Source organism: Durio zibethinus, chromosome 14, assembly GCF_047325235.1.
Source record: "Durio zibethinus cultivar Kanyao isolate XHJ-2024 chromosome 14, ASM4732523v1, whole genome shotgun sequence".
Lineage (NCBI taxonomy): Eukaryota > Viridiplantae > Streptophyta > Magnoliopsida > Malvales > Malvaceae > Durio > Durio zibethinus.
The window spans coordinates 5,819,978-5,838,038 of NC_143175.1; the positions used below are offsets into that span (position 1 = coordinate 5,819,978).

Consider the following 18,061-nt stretch of genomic DNA (forward strand, 5'->3'; position numbering starts at 1 on the left):
CAAGAAGCAGGGGTGTTCCAACATCCCACATAGAGAAGGCAGATATAAAGATATTTTACAAAATCGAAAAAGAAAAAGCTTGTCAGGCAAGTTCCTAATCCTTGAAATAGGATGTCTTTTGGTATCAGGGTTGATTTATAAGACCTTTGGGCATAATCTCCTGAAATTCCTTCAAACACAACTTTCAACTCCTTTGGACATGATTGTCAAGGAGCAATTTACTTTTCAAAGTTGTGGTGCCTCTATTTAGAGGAGCAATTTACTTTTCAAAGTCGTGGTGCCTTTGTATAGAGGAGCAATTTACTTTTCAAAGTCGTGGTGCCTCTGTTTAGAGGAGCAATTTATGTTTCTCAAAGTCGTTGAGCCTCTGTTTAGAGGAGCTTTGGTAAAAAACAAAAACAAAAAAAAAACAAAAAAAGAACAAAAAAAACACAAAAAACAAAAAATGAAAATGTTGAGTTGAGTCTTGATTGGGTGTCTACGTCTTTGCGTAATTTTTGTTTCACAGAAAATGTGCAAAGAGGGGCAACTGTAGACACCCAATTTGGTCTAGGCCCGGAATAATTGAGCCTGGCCTAAATGGGTAAGCCCAATTCGATTCTTATTTTGTATTATTTTTATTTTTTTTCTTTTGTATTTTATGTATTTTATTATTTATTTATTATTACTATGTATTAATATATGTATATTTTTATTTTTTTTCCTTGTTAATATTTATATGTATTTTATTTATATAGTTATATATTTATTATTATATTATAATTTATTTATTATTATTTTTATTTTTATCTTGTAATATTTTTTGGATTTATCTTATTTTATTTTTAATTATCTGTTAATTTTTTTTTATTTTTTTTGTTTATCTGATTATTTTTTTTTCTTTCTTTTTTTGGGGCTGTGATTGAAGGCTGAAGAATCCTACTGTGAATGGAGGTTCAATTAGAAGAGTCCAGATTGGATTCAAAGATTGAATCCCCGTCCAAAGAAGAATTGGGATTGATCAGGAACTCCTGATCAATCCCTATAAAAAGGACCCTCTGGAACAAAAGCAAGAGACACAGAAAAAACAGTGAGCAAAGCTACTGATTTGAAAAAAAAAGGGCATATAGAAAGCTAAGAAAAGGTTTAGAAGGGTTCTAGGAATTAGCAAAAATTTTTTAAAGATTTTTGGCGTTTTTTTTTTCTGGAAATTTCTGGAAAATTCTAGATTTTGGTTGAATTTTTCGACGAAAGTTGCATTTTTTGATGAAAATTTCGGCCAACCTTGAAGTTTTCGACGAGCTGCCCAGTTTTCGATGAAGAATCCCAGAAACCGGTGAACTTTCGATGAACTTCTGGTGAATTTCCGATGAAAAACCCAGATTTCGGAGAAAAATCCTAGAATCCGGTGAATCTTCAACCGGAGTTCTTCAGCTGTTTAGAGAGAAATAGGAGAAAAATGAAGAAGAAAGAGAGAGGGGAGGAGCTTTCTGTCGAAAAACAGAAGGAAGAGCCTTATATACCCTCTCAAAACGATGTTGTTTTTGCCTTAAGTGACCCAGAAAATCCGTATGTTTTACCGAGATCCGACCCGACCCGAGCGTCGACCCGCTTCCTGACCCGCACGTGTCTCTCTCTCCGAGTCGATAGTCGAGCCGAGCTGAGGTTTCAAGCCGCTTCTCTAAGCCATTTTATCTTCCTTGAGTCGAGCCGAGCCATATACCGAGTCGCTCTAGGTTTTTTTTTGAATTTTTTGAATTTTTTTTTATTTATTAGATTAGGTTTATTTAATATTCTTTTTATCTTTATTTTATTTTTATTTTTGTTTTACTTTTCTTTATTTTATTTTTTTATTTTCATTTTTATTTTTTTTATTTTTTTGTTTTATTATTCAATTTTCTTTAAATAAAAATAAAAAAAATATTTTTGGGGAAAAGTTGAAAGTATCAATTTTCCTTGAAAATCAAAGTTTCCAAAAATATTTTTGAGGAAAAGTTGAAAGTATCAATTTTCCTTAAAAATCAAAGTTTTCAAAAATATTTTTCAGGAAAAGTTGAAAATATCAATTTTCCTTAAAAATAAAATTTCAAAAAAGATTTTTTTGAGGAAAAGTTGAAAGTATCAATTTTCCTTAAAAATCAAAGTTTTCAAAAATATTTTTCAGGAAAAGTTGAAAGTATCAATTTTCCTTAAAAATAAAATTTCAAAAAAGATTTTTTTGAGGAAAAGTTGAAAGTATCAATTTTCCTTGAAAATCAAAGTTTCCAATAATATTTTTGGGAAAAAGTTGAAAGTATCAATTTTTCTTAAAAATAAAATTTCAAAAAAGGTTTTTTTGAGGAAAAGTTGAAAGTATCAATTTTTCCTTGAAAATCAAAGTTTCCAAAAATATTTTTGGGGAAAAGTTGAAAGTATCAATTTTTCTTGAAAATCAAAGTTTCCAAAAATATTTTTGAGGAAAAGTTGAAAGTATCAATTTTCCTTAAAAAATAAATTTCAAAAAATCAATTTTTTGGAAAAAGTTGAAAGTATCAAATTTTCCTGCAGAAGAACAATCATCCTTTCCTTCCTTTTGATTTTGATTTTGATTTTGATTTTTTTTTAAATAATCCGATGAGGGAGCCTCTGCAAGTGAAACAGTAGTTTTTCTTGCATACTCTTGAAGTGAGGGAATTTTCTCAATTTTCTGCTAAAGTATTAGAGTCAATTGAGAATAATTTCTAATAATTAATTACTCGGTAAAATTTTAAGGCTCATTGGATAACACAAATTATAGCTGGTACCATCTTTTGATGGGCGTTGTGAGGGTGCTATAACCTTCCTCACACGTAACCGAACTCCCGAACCTTGTTCTGGTTAGTAGACCTGAACCTATTTTTTAGATACCTTTAAACTTAGGTGCTCTCTGAAAGGACAGATTCTTTAGGTGGCCAATCGCATCTAGATAAAAAAGATTGGTAGCGACTCCCTAAAAGTCAATGTCTAGCGATAGATCCCCGGATCTAGACGTTATGACAATAATGATATATTCTTAATTCGATGATTTAAGAAAGTATTTTTACCTATGTTCGGATCTTTCTACAGAGGCGACAATTGGGCCAGTTAATCAAGTTATTTTAGATAAAAAAAAATTCAAATTATATTCAACAGGATCAGTGATATATAGGGGGCGTACATATGACATTCCTGGAGCTACTAAACTACTTTCCCTCTTCCAGCTTTTAAGCCTGCCTTTAGCCTAACTTGTTAAAATTAAGACTTTCCTTCTTGATGGGTCACTTTCTTTCCACAATGGAGACGTTGTAGATAAAATGAAACACGATGATTTACAAGTGGCTAGATAATTTCCACCACCCTCAATTTGTCTTAGCTACATTAACAATTTTGTTTCAATCTTTAATTATTCACATGTTGAGACGAGAAAAGAATCATTGTCAGACGAACTCGCCAAAAGTTCTCCTTTGCAGGAAAAGCTAATTTCTTATAATAAAAATTATTTAACTGTCAGTAGTTGAATCTGCTTTGTTGCTGTACCGGCTTATTGTCATTTATAACACGTGTGTTTGGTACAAACAAACTTCGATTTTTTTTTCTTTTCTAAACGTGCATTTTTGGTTGGTAGGTCGGAACCAAAAATAATTCAGATGATTTTTATTTGATGAGCAATTTCCAGTGAGCCATATTATGCTGAGTTTTTTTTTTTCTTTTTTTTTAACAAACAAAGGTTCTTTGATATCTTTATTTCGAAAATAAAGTGGTCATAATTTTATGTTAACAACAAATCATCTTTTCTAATAATTAATTAATATTCAAATGAATGAAAAAATTGAATTTATTTCACATTTAAACCAATTTTTCATTCAAATTACATTGTAAAATAATATGCTTTTGAAACACGAATAAAATACAAATCTCTTTAAAGGAAAAAAAAAAGTAATAGCCAATTAAGTTGAACTAATAATAAGATGAACGCTTAGGTTATCTATTGTAAAATCAAAATAATTGTACCACAAAAAAATTTCCTCAAAAATTTAAAAATTGTATATTTATAACTACAATGATATATTCTTAATTAGATGATTAAAAAAGAACATAATTTAATTATTGTAAACATTGAATTTTATCCGACTTAATGATTTCATATTTTAAATTAATTCAGCTTTTAAATTTATATTGAAATTTTAACCAAGCTGATGTAACGTTAATTTTTGAGCTATGAATCGCTCGACAAGGACTCTAAAATTAACTTCAAAATGAATCCATTTAGAAAGGTCCAAAAATAAAATCCAAAACATTGGGTCAAGGTTTAGTCCATTTTAAAATCCATAAGCCCAAGATCGAAATCCAATTAAGATGCATAGTTTGATTTTGTTTGAATTTTAATCAATTAAAAAATTTTATCTGAAAATCTAAAATAGAAAGAAAAAATAAGAAAAAAATATAGCTATCGAAGCATAGTACCGTGCACGGCACTAGCGTCCGTCCCCTCCAAGCCATACTGGCAGGCACCTCAATAACCCAACAACACCTTTTTCTTTTCCATACTATGGTCTACCATCCCAGTTTTCTCTATGATCCTGAAACTGCTTTTAAGGCTAAGTAATCTTAATATAAGATGAGGCCATTTTTTTGGACACCAGAAGCCTTATTAAAACACTCCTACAGCATCAAAATCAACTCCGCCAAGACCCTTAAGCATCACCATCCCCAAGTCACAATTCACAGCATTCACTACCAACCTAACACCTGATTAACCACTACCTTTCTCAACCCTGAACCCATCAGCAAAGACCAAAAAATAAATAAATAAATTAAACACATCCCTTGGGAACGGGGAACATCAATGAAAAAAAAGCCACAAAAAATAAACCAAAAAAATGAAATCAACGAAATCGAAAAGAGAAGTAGGTTTCAGTTTTAGAGTGTTTGGAAGGATTTTAAGGCCTGAATTTTTTAAGGGAAAGGCTCGATTAGCGAAAAAGTATACTAGAAGCTGGTGGTGTTTGGCATCACAGAGAGGGGCTATTTTGGTTTTAAAACTGACAGCTTTAGGTTTAGATCGAGGATTTCAAGATAAGATTTAGCGAAACCAAGTGCAAAAGTAGAAAAAGGAAGGAAAGGGGTATTTTTAGGTGTAAGTTGGGATTCAACCGATAATGGCACTGGTTTTTGAGTTTGGGAGTGGCCAGTATCTTAAATTTTTGTTAGAGAAGAAATTTTGATTTTTTTAAGAATAGGTGAAACGAATTGAAAAAAAAGTTTGATATTTTTTTGAATATTTTTGAAAGTAATGTTATTGCCTAAATGTTTATGCCTTCAAGCATCAAAGGACCTTTTGGACTTTCATTTTGCCTTTATCATTTCAATAAAATGGCAATGATTCATTTTCATTTCCACTTTCATTTGAATTGTTATTTTGTGCTTTTGTATATCTTTCCATATCTTTCTTTTTACCCATTATCAAATTCCAAGTAATGAATGCTCAGAAAATGATGCTAATAATTTGTGATTCAATTTTAAATACTCATTCATATCAAATTACATCAATGAAGCAAAAGGAGTTAAGGTTGGCAAAATCGAGTTGTTTTCGGCAACATCTGTTAACAAGCTCATCTTTTATCAATTTATGTTCTTCAAAAAAGGTATTCATATTTGAGATGAGAAATGACCGTCTTTCTTTTACCTTTCATACATTAATAAAATTATCCATTTGTTACCTTTTTTTAGCCTGTTATGATTCATTTGAAAAAAAAAAAAACCACCTAGGATCATTCTCCAAGCTAGGAGGCAAATTTTGGAAGAAGACCTTTCACAAAAGTAAGGCAAAGGTCACAAAAGATCTCAAGGGCAAAAAAAAAATAAACATACCTAGAAAGAAGAGGTAAGCCATTTACGCTTGAATCCTCTTCAAAAAGGAAAAATATTGAAAATAAATGGTTGATAATTATAAAAAATGAAAAAGAAATAAAAAATGAGGAAATGCTTATGAAGAAGGGTGCAGAATGCCATGGTACTCTATTTCGAAGAGAAATAATCAGTTGGTTCGCAACCTTTTTAACTTGCATGTTTTGAGCTTATTTTATCATATTTTCTATAACCTTTATATTTTATGAATATATTGGAGAATTTGGATGAGATTTTTTTAAGACCAAGGTTCTAAACTTCGTTTTCATAAATAAAAGTTTTTACATGAAAATCAAATTAATACGACGACAGAGCCTCTTCAAAGTGAGATATTAGTCTCCATGAATACTCTTGAGGTGAGAAAGTTATCTTTAGTTGCTATCAATCTATTGGAGTAATTTTTAGATCAATTTTCAATAATTAAATTAGTTGGTAAAATTATAAAGAAACTTTATGACTTAGATGACTTGAAATCAAATTAGAATATAATTTAATAGTAATTAAGGACATTCTAAAATTAATTGAATTCTCATTATTTTATAATTAGAAAAGTCTTGGATAAAAAAAATAATGAAAAAATGAAAAAAAAATAGATATTTTAAAAGATCATTTAAAGTCATTAAACATTTGTAGAATAATAGTTTGTTTTATATTTATAATTAATAGTTCTTTTAAAATAAAAACTAAATTTATGTTCAGATCATTTCAAATCAATATTTCAAAATTGCTAAGTTCGATCATTTCAAATTTAAGTTGTTTTATATTCAAATTATTTGCAGATTGAAATTTTAAGTTTGATTCTATTTCTAATTTAAATTAAATGAATTGAGGTTGTTGGCTATTCTTGAAAAAATCTAGTCGCATCGAGTTTAGGGTAATCTTTCCTATGTCTATAATTAACGTCCTAAAACATACTTAAATTGAAATAACCGTCCTAAGTTGAATTGAAAGAAATCATGTTAAGATCACTCCCCAACAAATATTAATGAGAGGAAGACAATCTTTCAATGAAAATGTCATCAAAGAAAGGAAAGGGAAGGAAGAAAGTCAACAACGAATTCACTGACCAAAGATATATTAATTGTCACGAGTTGAATCCGGCTTACTGTCTTGCACAGCACATGCGTGTTTGGTACGAACAAACTTTGATTTGTTTTTCTTTTTTAAACGTGCATTTTTGGCAGGCAGGCCGGAACCAAAACTAGTTGACATGATTTTTATTTGATGAGCAATTTTCTGTGAACCATATTATGCTGAGTTTTTATTTTATTTTATTTTCTTTTAATTTTTACGAACTAAGCTTTTTGATATCTTTATTTCGAAAATAAAAATGTTTTAATCTTATTTTTCCAATTAAAGAATCATTAAATCTTGCCAACAACGCATCATCTTTTCTAACAATTAATTAATATTGAAATGGATGAAAAATGTTTAATTTATTTAACGTTTAAATCAATTTTTCATTCAAATTACACGTAATAAATGAAAGGTTGTCGTTTTATACACAACAAACTAGTATATATAGATGATAGATGTGCTAAGTCAGATCATGCACAAACACAACACCTATTAGGAAGAAGATTAACGATAGCTCGCTGACATGTCTCAACAGGCCACCACCTATGGTAGTGTTAAAAATATTACTAGCTCACCCATCGTATATCAGATTTCCAAAGATTGGCAAGGAGCTGTTGGATCTGGCGATCTCAAATCTTATCCAGTTCAAATCCAGCCTTCTGCTACAGGTACTTTTGAACATGTTGGAAACGAAAATGGGTCACAGGCAGCTGTTGTGTATAGCGTCACAAATAGCGCTGGAAAAGCCTATGATGTACTGCTAGCTTGGTTCAACCAGCCTAATTCTCCTAACAAGGTATATAATAATAATGTTCTCAAGTCTTTACCGAATTAACATGCACTTTACTTCCTAGTTTTTTAAAAATTTCAAAACAAAGAAAATTTAAAGTAATGTATGATTATTAACTGTACAATGCAGGCTTATACTCTGATTGATGAAGCTGGCTCCTTTACAACCGATCGTTGGCCTGGAGTTTTTAATACCCTGATCAATTCCAGCAAAAAGAGCACCAGTACAGTTGGAGGATGCACCTCAGAAGTTGAAATTGCGGATGGAAATTTCCCAAAATTTTCGGCAACAATAAGTTCTGCTTAACTGCCTGTGTTGAGGGCTGATGTAATAGGCTGTCAAAATTACTAAGTAAATAAAGTGCCTTGTGCACTAGCACTCTTAGACTATTAGAGTGAATTTGGCAGCCAATAGACTATTAGTGTGTTTATGTGTTTGTAATGTAATATTTTGGTTTCCTGTGGATCGTACATCCCATTTGGAAATTTTAAATATCAATAAAGAATTACACCCCTTGTCTGGTTTATAACTTTGTTTGCATAGGAAAAAATTTTTCTAATTACTGAATATATAATTCTATTATCAATTAATTTTTGTTGTGGTGGAGACGATAACTGTAAAACATTTTCTGTCCCTTGAGAATAAGAATTTATTGAAATACTTAAGAATAAATTTTCAAAAATAAAAATTAATTTTGAATACTAGATGTTAAAAAAAAAATGAAGGATATAATTTTTGGACACCAAGAAAGATAAAAGGATCGAGAAAATGAGGAGAATGAAATATAAAGTTCGTCCATTTTTTTTCCTCGTCACTAAAAAAGCTTAAGAAGACAATTAAGATGAGAACTCGAGCCTCACTATCTTCATTCACTATCATATATCCAGTGGATCAATTAAAACTAAGTATAAAGTTTGAAATATAAATTAATTTTTTGAATTTCTTTTGCAACCCTTTCTATTATATTTTTACTAAATTCAACTCAAAGCAACTTAAAGCCGAAAATTTTTTTTTATCAAATCATTTTAATGGATGCATGGAACATATCACTGACAATCATTGTATTAGAATTAACTAATCATATTTTAAGATTGTGTCGGGTTTATAAAAAATTATATAAAATCCACACTTATGAGTGTCATAACGTCTAGATCTGGGGATCTATCACTAGATATTGACTTAAGGGGTTACCACCAATTTTTTTTTATCTAGATGCGATTGGCCACCTAAAGAATCTATCCTTTCAGGGAACACCTAAGTTTAAGGGCTCCTAAAAGAATAGGTTCAGGTCTACTAACCAGAATAAGATTTGAGAGTTTGGTTATATGTGTGGAAGGTTATAGCACCCTCACAATGGCCATCCAAAGATGGTACCAGCTTAATTTTGTGTTATCCAATAAGCCTTAAAATTTTGCCAAGTAATTAATTATTAGAAATTATTCTTAATTGACTCTAATACTTTTAGCAGAAAATTGAGAAAATTCCCTCCCTCAAGAGTATACAAAAAAACTACTGTTTCACTTGCAGATGCTTCATCGTCGGATTATTTAACATTAAGGAAAATTCAAAAGAAATAAAAAAATGATTGCTTTTGTACATGGAAAAATTGATACTTTCAACTTTTTTCCAAAAATATTTTTTTTGAAACTTTAATTTCGAGAAAAATTGATGCTTTCAACTTTTCCTCAAAAATTCATCTTTGAAAACTTATTTTTAAGGAAAATTGATACTTTCAACTTTTCCCAAAAAATATTTTTTTGGAAAGCTTATTTTCAAGAAAAATTGATACTTTCAACTTTTCCCCAAAAATATTTTTTGAAAACTTTAATTTTGAGGAAAATTGATACTTTCAACTTTTCTCCAAAAATATTTTTTTTGGATTTTATTTAAAGAAAATAAAATAATAAAACAAAATGAAAGTGAAAATAAAAATAAAGAAAAGTAAAATAAAAATAAAAAATAAAATGAAGATAAATAAACAAATCTAATCTAATAATAATAATAATAAATAAATAAATATATAAAAAAATAAAATGAAAAAAAAACGTGAAACGGCTCGGCTAACGACTTGGCTCGGCTCGGCTTAAGGAAGAAAAACGGCTCGAAGAAGCAACTCAAGGGTGTTGGCTCGGCTCATCTAACGGCTCAAAGAAACGGGTTGAACACGAGTCGAAAGTGGGTCAACGCTCGGGTCGGGTCGCCCGATTTCAAAACGCGCGGATCCTATTGGCACAGTAACACCAAAACGACATCGTTTTCAACGGGTATAAAAGACTAATTCTTTCATTTTTTTCAGCAGACCGAGCCTTCCCTCTCTCTCTCTTCTTTCCTCTTCTCTCATTTCTCTCTAAAATTCTCGAAGAACTCTGGTTGAATATTCACCGAATTATGAAAATTTCGTCAGAATCTGGGTTTTTCACTTGAAAGTTGGTCGGTTTCTGGAAATTCTCACCGAAAACTAAGCAGCTGGTCGAAAACTTCAAACTTGGTCAAAATAGTCACCGAAAAATTCAACTTTCGTCGAAAAATTTAACCGAAATCTGAAAATTTTTCAAAAATTTTCAGAAAAAAATCACAAAAAATTCTCCAAAAATTTCCCATCGATTCCTAGAGCTATTCTAACGCCTCTAAATCTTTTTTCAGCTTTCAAATATTCTCTGTGTGTTCTTTTCTCTTAGCCAGTAACCATTTTTGTCTTTTTTCCTTTGATCCTAAGGTCTTTTTATACGGATTGCTCAGAAGAGTTTTTGATCAATCCCAACTCCTCTTTGGATCAAGATTCAATCATTGAATCCAATATGGACTCTGATTGAATCTCAATCCAATCTTCAGCCGAAAAAAATCAAAAAAATAAAAAATAAAAAATATATTATTAGATAATTAAATGAAAATAATCAGATAAACCAAAAAATTAACAGATAAATTAAAAATAATAATAGATAAATTATAACATATAAATAGATAAATAATAATAAATATATAACTAGGTAAATAAAAAAATATATATAAATATTAATAGAATAGAAAGAAAAAGAAAGAAGAAAAAATGAAAAAAAAATAATAATAAAGATATATATATAAATAGTAATAATAAATAAGTAAATAATAAATACATAAAAGATAAAGAAAAAAAAAATATAAACTAAAAAAATATAAAATATAAAATACAAAAATAATAATAAAAAAAATAAAGTGGACCAACCTTTTTGGACTGGGCCCAATTGATTCAGGCCTGGACCAAATTGGGTGTCTATAGCTATCCCTATTTACATATTTTCTGTGAAACAAAAATTGCACAAAGATGTAGACACCTATTCAAAACTCAACTCGACCTTTTTTTTTTCATTTTTTTATGTTTAAGATTTGATCAAGGCTCATCTAAGCAGAGGCTCAATGACTTTGAAAAACATAAACAATGTTCCTCTAATCAGAGGCTCAACGACTTTGAAAATGAATAAAGGCTCCTCTAATCAGAGGCTTAATGACTTTGAAAAAATAAATGGCTCATCTAATGAGAGGCTCAACAACTTTGAAAAGATATAAACAATGCTCCTCTAATCAAAGGCTCAACAACTTTGGAAAATAAATAAAGGCTCCTCTAATCAGAGGCTTAACGACTTTGGAAAAATAAATGGCTCATTTAATTAGAGGCTCAACAACTTTGGAAAGATAAACAAAGCTCCTCTAATCAGAGGCTCGACGACTTTGAAAATGAATAAAGCTCCTTTAATCAGAGGCTCAACGACTTTGAAAAATAAATGGCTCCCTGACAATCATGTCCAAAGGAGTGAAAATTGTGTTTGAAGGAATTTCAAGAGATTATGCCTAAAGGTCTTATAAATCAACCCTGATACCAAGAGACATCATATTTCAAGGATTAGGAACTTACCTGACAAGCTTTTTCTCAAGTTTGAAAATGTCTTCACATCTATCTCCTCTATGTGGGATTTTGGAATACCCCTGCTTATTGAATTTATGTAGTATATGCTATGCAATGTATATGAAATTCAATGCATGTTATGCAAATGTTGGCTAATTAACTTCTATTCAATTATGGTATTCAAGCTTCTCAAGCTCTTTTCTTGGGCCTTGAACCCTTTGATTCTTCAAAAACCAGATTACGCTGCTCTTCTAAGATCGAGCCAGTGTAGATCTCAATCATCTCTTCCACTCACATTCTTTCTATAAAAAATCTTTTTCCAAATTCAATGTCCTTATCAGGAACTAAACATCTCAATCCTGCCTTTATCACTCTTGACTTATTCAATGTAATGTAAAAATCTTTCATGCCATTATTCATTTATCAATTATTATTTCAAACTCAAAAAGTAAGAATGCATTTACATATTTCTTCCATCGTAGGGTATTAAGAAGAAAAGAATAAGAATGGTTGAGAAACAATCACAAAAAAAAAAAAGACACAAAGCGTGAAATAGAATGTCTTTTATTAGCAAAATGTTGGCAAACTTTGGCCAGGAAAGAATTACAAGCATAAGTGAGGGGACAAAGCCTAAAAATGAACAATCGAATAATCATGATAACATATCTCAAGGTTTTTCTAAAAATCCAACCCTCTGATATATTTAACAACTTGGAGCTCCTTCGAATTTGCTAGTCTTTATGCCAACGAATTTATTGTATTCTCTTTATTTAAGCTACCTTTTCAGGTTTTCAACTTAGACAAACCCCTTATGACTCAAACCGTCCGTTTAGGGTTTTTGCCTTGAGTCCTCTTTTTTCATTCATTTTTTTTCTTTTTTTTTAATTGTTTTCTTTTTTAATTTTCATTTCTTTTCTCTTTTTTTTTATTTCAAGCATAGTATTTCTTCATAGCATCAGAATTTATAGGATGGGGTAAATTACTTCCATCCATCTCAGTCAGTATCAGCGCTCTACCCGAAAAAGCTCATTTTACCACATATGACCCTTATCAATTCGGAGTCTATTTGCCTCTATTATCATGCTGGATCGAGAGGATTCTCTTCAAGACCAATTCTTCTTCTCGAAAGTAACAGGGTCGAATCTTTTTATCATGAGCCCTCATCATTCTTCTTTGATATAGCTAACCATGGCACAGTGTAGTCAATCTCTTTTCTTCTATGAAATTTAACTATTCATAGTGTTCTTGAATCCATTCAGCTTCTTCCAACTCAACTTCTTTTAGAACCCTTAAGGAGAGGATCTCTACTTTCACTGGTAGTACAGCTTACATCCCATAAACTAAAAGAAATAAAGTTGCCCCAATAGAGGTACGAACTGATGTTCGATATGCATATAGTACAAATAACAACTTCTCATGCCAATCTTTATAAGTCTCGGTCATCTTTTCCAGAATCTTTTCTATGTTCTTATTAGCTGTCTCAACTATCCCATTCATTTTCGGACGGTATGATGTCGAGTTATGATGCTTGATCTTGTATTGAGCATATATTTCTTGCATCATCTTACTATTTAGATTCTTGGTATTGTCTGAAATAATTCTCTCTAAAAGTTTATATCTACAGATGATCTCTCTCTTTATGAACTTGCAAACCACAGATCGTGTCACACTTACATATGATGCTACCTCTATCCATTTTATGAAGTAATCTATCTTCACAAAAATGAATCTGTGCCCGTTAGAAGCCTTTGGGGTGATTGGACCAATGACATCAATGCCCCACATTGAGAATGGCTACGGTGGTGCCATAACATGTAAAACAGATGGCAGAGCATGGATCTTATCAGCATATATCTGGCATTTATGGCATTTACGAGCATAATCAATACAATCACTCTCCATCATCAACCAATAATATACTACTCTCAGATCTATCTCACCATCATATATCCACTAGTATGTGCCCCACATATTTCATCATGTACCTCTTTAATGAATTTTCTCGCTTCAGTCTTACTTACGCATCTCAATAATACTTGATCCTAACTTTTTTTGTACAGAACATCCCCATCTAGGAAAAAACTTATAGCTAATCTTCGGATGACCCTTTTATCATTTTTTATTGCTTGAACTGGGTACTGCTGATCCTTAATATACTGTAGAATGTCATAATACCAAGATTTTCCTTTTTTTTTCTTCTTTTACATTAGAGCAATAAGCTGGTATATCCTTAACATCTAGCTTGATGGGCTGAATGTCAGTATTGTCATTAATTCAAATCATTGTAGCTAGAGTAGCCAATGTATCAGCAATCAAATTCTCTTCTCGAGGTAAGTGGTCAAACTGGATATCTTCAAATTGTTTCTTCAACTCTAGAATATACTTATGATATGGAACGAGTTTTGAATCTTTTGTCTCTCATTCCCCTTTCAATTGATATATAACTAAAGCTGAGTCTCCGAACACTTTCAATGCTCTCACTCCTCTATCTATAGCAGCTTGTAAGTCTATGACACATGCCTTATATTCAACGATGTTATTTGTGCAGTTAAATTTAACATTGCTGTTACAGGGCAGTATTGTTCTTCTGAAGATATCAAAATTACCCCAATTCCATGTCCCAAGGCATTAGTAGCTCCATAAAAATACATTCTCTAGCATTTTTCTCCATGCTCTCCTTTCTTCAATTGGGAAATAGTCATTAGGTCTTCATCAGAGAATTCTAACTTCATTGGCTCATACTTTTCAATAGCACGATCTACAAGAAATTCCGCTATAGTGTCCCCTTTTATTACTTTTTAGCTCACGTATATAATATCATATTTCGAGAGCATTACTTGCCATCTAGCAATTCTTTCAGATAAAAAAAGCTTCTTGAAGATATATTTAATTGGATCCAGTTTTGCTATGAGCCATGTGGTATACTGTCTGAGTCTTTTGGCAGTCCACCCTAATGCATAACACATTTTCTCCAATGAGGAATACTTTGATTCATATTTTGTGAACTTTTTACTCAGATAGTAAATAGCTCTCTCCTTTCGGCTAGACTCATCTTGCTGTCTCAGCACACATCCCATTGAATTTTTACATACAGTTAAGTATAAAATTAAAAGTTTCCCTGGAATAGGTGACACCAACACTTGAGGGTTTGACAAGTATTGCTTAATTTTATCAAACGCCTCTTGACACTCCTTATTCTATATTTCAGGATTATTCTTGTGGAGAAGCTTAAATATGAAATCACATTTGTAAGTAAGCTGAGAGATAAATCGAGAAATGTAGTTCAATCTCCCCAGAAAGCCTAGAACTTCCTTTGGTTGCTGAGAGGTGACAAATTTTGAATGCCCATATTTTATCTAGATCGACTTCAATTCTTCTTTCACTGACCACAAAGCCCAGCAACTTCCTTAACTTTACCCCAAAGGTGCACTTGGCTGGGTTTAATTTGAGCTGGAATCTTCTCAACCTCTCAAATAACTTTTGAAGCTGGTGACATGATCTTCATCCTCACAAAACTTTACAATCATATCGTCTACATACACATCGATCTCTTCGTGCATCATGTCATGAAAGAGTGTCACCATGGCCCTTTGATATATTACCCCAGCATTCTTTAACCCAAAAGGCATGACCTTGTAACAAAAAGTTCCTCACATAGTCATGAAAGTGGTCTTTTTTATGTCATCTGTAGCCATTTTTATCTGATTATACCCTGAGAAACCATCCATAAAAGAGAAAATTGAATGCCTAGCTGTATTATCTACCAATGTGTCGATATGAGGCAAAAAAAAGTTATCCCTTGGACTAGCCTTATTCAAGTCTCGATAGTCTACACATATTCGTACCTTTCTATCTTTCTTAGGAACTGGTACTATATTGGCTACCCACTCAGGGTACTTGGCCACTTGTAAAAAATCTGCATCAAATTGTTTCTTCACCTCTTCTTTGATCTTTAGTAGTATTTCAGGCTTCATCCGTCTCAATTTCTGCTAAATTGGCTTACATTCTGGCCTTAAAGGCAATCTGTGCTCCACTATCTCTGTGCTCAGCCCTGGCATATCCTGGTAAGATCAAGCAAATACATCTATAAATTCTCGAAGTAGGTCTGCCAATCGTTGTCTATCTCATGATGAAAGTGAAGTATCAATTCTAACATCTTTCTTATTCTCTTCATCTCTCAGATTTATTAAGTCAACTATCTCTTAATGAGGCTTAATTGGCTTATTTTCTTGTTCAATCAATCTCATTAGGTCCGAAGGCATAACATATTCCTCAGAATTCTCTTCATTGTCAAGTTCATCAGTGTTAATTGAGTTTTCAAAACTAACATTTTGATTGTTATCATAATTATCTTCATGTTCATTTAAAGACTTGAAATTGAATGAAATGGGATATGTTGGCAAGATGTATTTGGAAAAATGGAAATAATGAAGACACAAGAAGAAATGACTGAAAATGCATCTTTCTTAATTTTTATTAAAAATAATAAAAAATAAATGGCCCAAACAAGAACGATCACTCCAATGCCTTGGGTAATAGCTATTGGGATGTTACAATTACATTGTATTAGTTTCAAAAGTCACGAGCATCTCGATGGCACTCCAATTATTTAGCTCATAATCTAGCGGACAAAGGTGAACCCACCTCTTTTGATTAATCTCCCCTTCATCTTCAATAGCATCAATGGTTAACCAAGCAAAAACGTTTTCCATGCTTTTTTATGTATATGGATACATGAATCCTCCAAATCTGAAAGTCTCATACAGGTGTGGAATAACCATTAATCTTGTTGTCTTTTCTGTTGGCCTTTTCTTGATTTCCCATTCTACCATCTCATAGCTTAGGCCTAACCTGTCGCTATTGTCTATCACCGTCGGGGGTTCTTTTATTCCCTGCAAGTTCTTGCCCAGCCCTAGTCTTGGATACCAACCTTTGTTGATGACTTGGCTCATCACTATCCTTGAAAATGATTGATTTTTAAATCTTTCACCCATAAAATTAACCAATTCAAAAGATCGATAGGAGCATTCTAATGCTTCTTCGGTAGCCTCTACATATAAAGTATTCAATGGTTGGGTCACTAGCATGTCTTCCTCCCTAACTACCACTACTAGTTAACCTTCTATATTAAACTTAATCTTTTGATGCAAGGTAGAGGGCACAGCTCCTGTCATGTGAATCCATGGCCTTTCCAATAAATAGCTATAAGATAGAGAGATATCCATCACTTGAAATTTCACATTGAAAGTGCATGGCCCAATTTGTAAGGGCATCTCGATATCCCTCAGGACTTCTCTTTTAGTTTTATCAAAAGCTCTCACAATCATCTGACTATCCTTTATATGACAGTAATCAATGGGTAGTCTTACCAAAGTTGACATAGGCATGACATTGATAACAGAGCCATTATCGATAAGGACCTTGGCTATGATATGGCTTTTGCACTTGACTGTGACATGCAGAGCCTTAGTATTTTTTTTCCTTCCAAGGGAATCTCATCATCGTTGAACAAAATATGATTTGGCATGACTAGATTTCTAGCCAGGTGGTTCATATATTCAACAGATACATTATGTGCTACGTATGCTTGATTCAACACTTTCAGTAGGGTATTTTGGTGTGGCTCTGAGTTTAGCAGCAGTGATAGTAATGATATTCGAGCTGGCATTTTATTCAACTGTTCAACAATCGAATACTCACTATGTTTTACCAGCTTCAAGAATTCAAAAACTTTTTTTTTTGATACCAGCTTCGGACGATCTTCTTTAAGTTTTACTTTAAGATTATTCTGTTATTCTCTTTCTTTGGCATTCTCTCTTCTAGCTTTCTCTAACATTTTAGAGTGTAGCACTTCCCACTTCGGGTAATACCTCATACACTAGTTATATTAGAAGCATCAGCTTTGGAGACATCCTCTTCTTGCCCCTGAACCACTGTATCACAGCCATATCTCTAAGGTACAGCTTTATCATCTTTGTACGAGAAAAGAGTTGAAACTTTAAAAGTTATCATCCGGGGAATAAGTTTATCTATGATTGACTTTGGCTTGTTCCCATAATGAATTATCACTGGCTTTGAAAATAGCTTTGCAGGCTTATCAGTCATGGACACCTCAACACTTCTTAAGTCTTCTCTTCCTTCATAGACCTTCATTTGATATGAATCCAAGAGTTTTTGCACCTCTTGGTGAAATTGCTCACAGGTTTCAATGGAGTGGCCTATTGCCCCATTATGATACTTATAACCAGTACCGACTATATATGCTCTATGATAGCTATGTTGACTTACTAGTTGTATCAACATCGAACAGTTGGTTGAGAGGTGTCTTAAAATCTGTCATTTCTTTTCTCACATGGCACTTCTATGCTTCACTTATAGCATTCACATTATGATTCGACAGGAGATTGCCACTAACATTCGATGTAGTCACC

At 32.1% G+C, this 18,061-nt stretch overlaps 1 protein-coding gene across 1 annotated transcript; it reads left to right on the plus strand.

Moving 5' to 3' along the window:
* The first annotated feature begins 7,418 nt into the window (after positions 1-7,418).
* Positions 7,419-8,279, plus strand: LOC111307917 (jasmonate-induced protein homolog). The gene is made up of 2 exons (XM_022906252.2): positions 7,419-7,756; positions 7,880-8,279. Exons 1-2 carry the CDS (start codon positions 7,484-7,486, stop codon positions 8,054-8,056), a joined length of 450 nt encoding a protein of 149 aa, XP_022761987.1. The 5' UTR covers positions 7,419-7,483; the 3' UTR covers positions 8,057-8,279.
* The last annotated feature ends 9,782 nt before the right edge of the window (positions 8,280-18,061 follow it).

What these genes read in the sequence shown, in the direction of transcription:
- LOC111307917 (XM_022906252.2), top strand. Translation starts at nt 7,484, where the DNA reads ATGTCTCAACAGGCCACCACCTATGGTAGTGTTAAAAATATTACTAGC. An exon ending in AGCCTAATTCTCCTAACAAG is followed by an intron (nt 7,757 to 7,879) that starts GTATATAATAAT and finishes TGTACAATGCAG; the next exon opens with GCTTATACTCTGATTGATGA.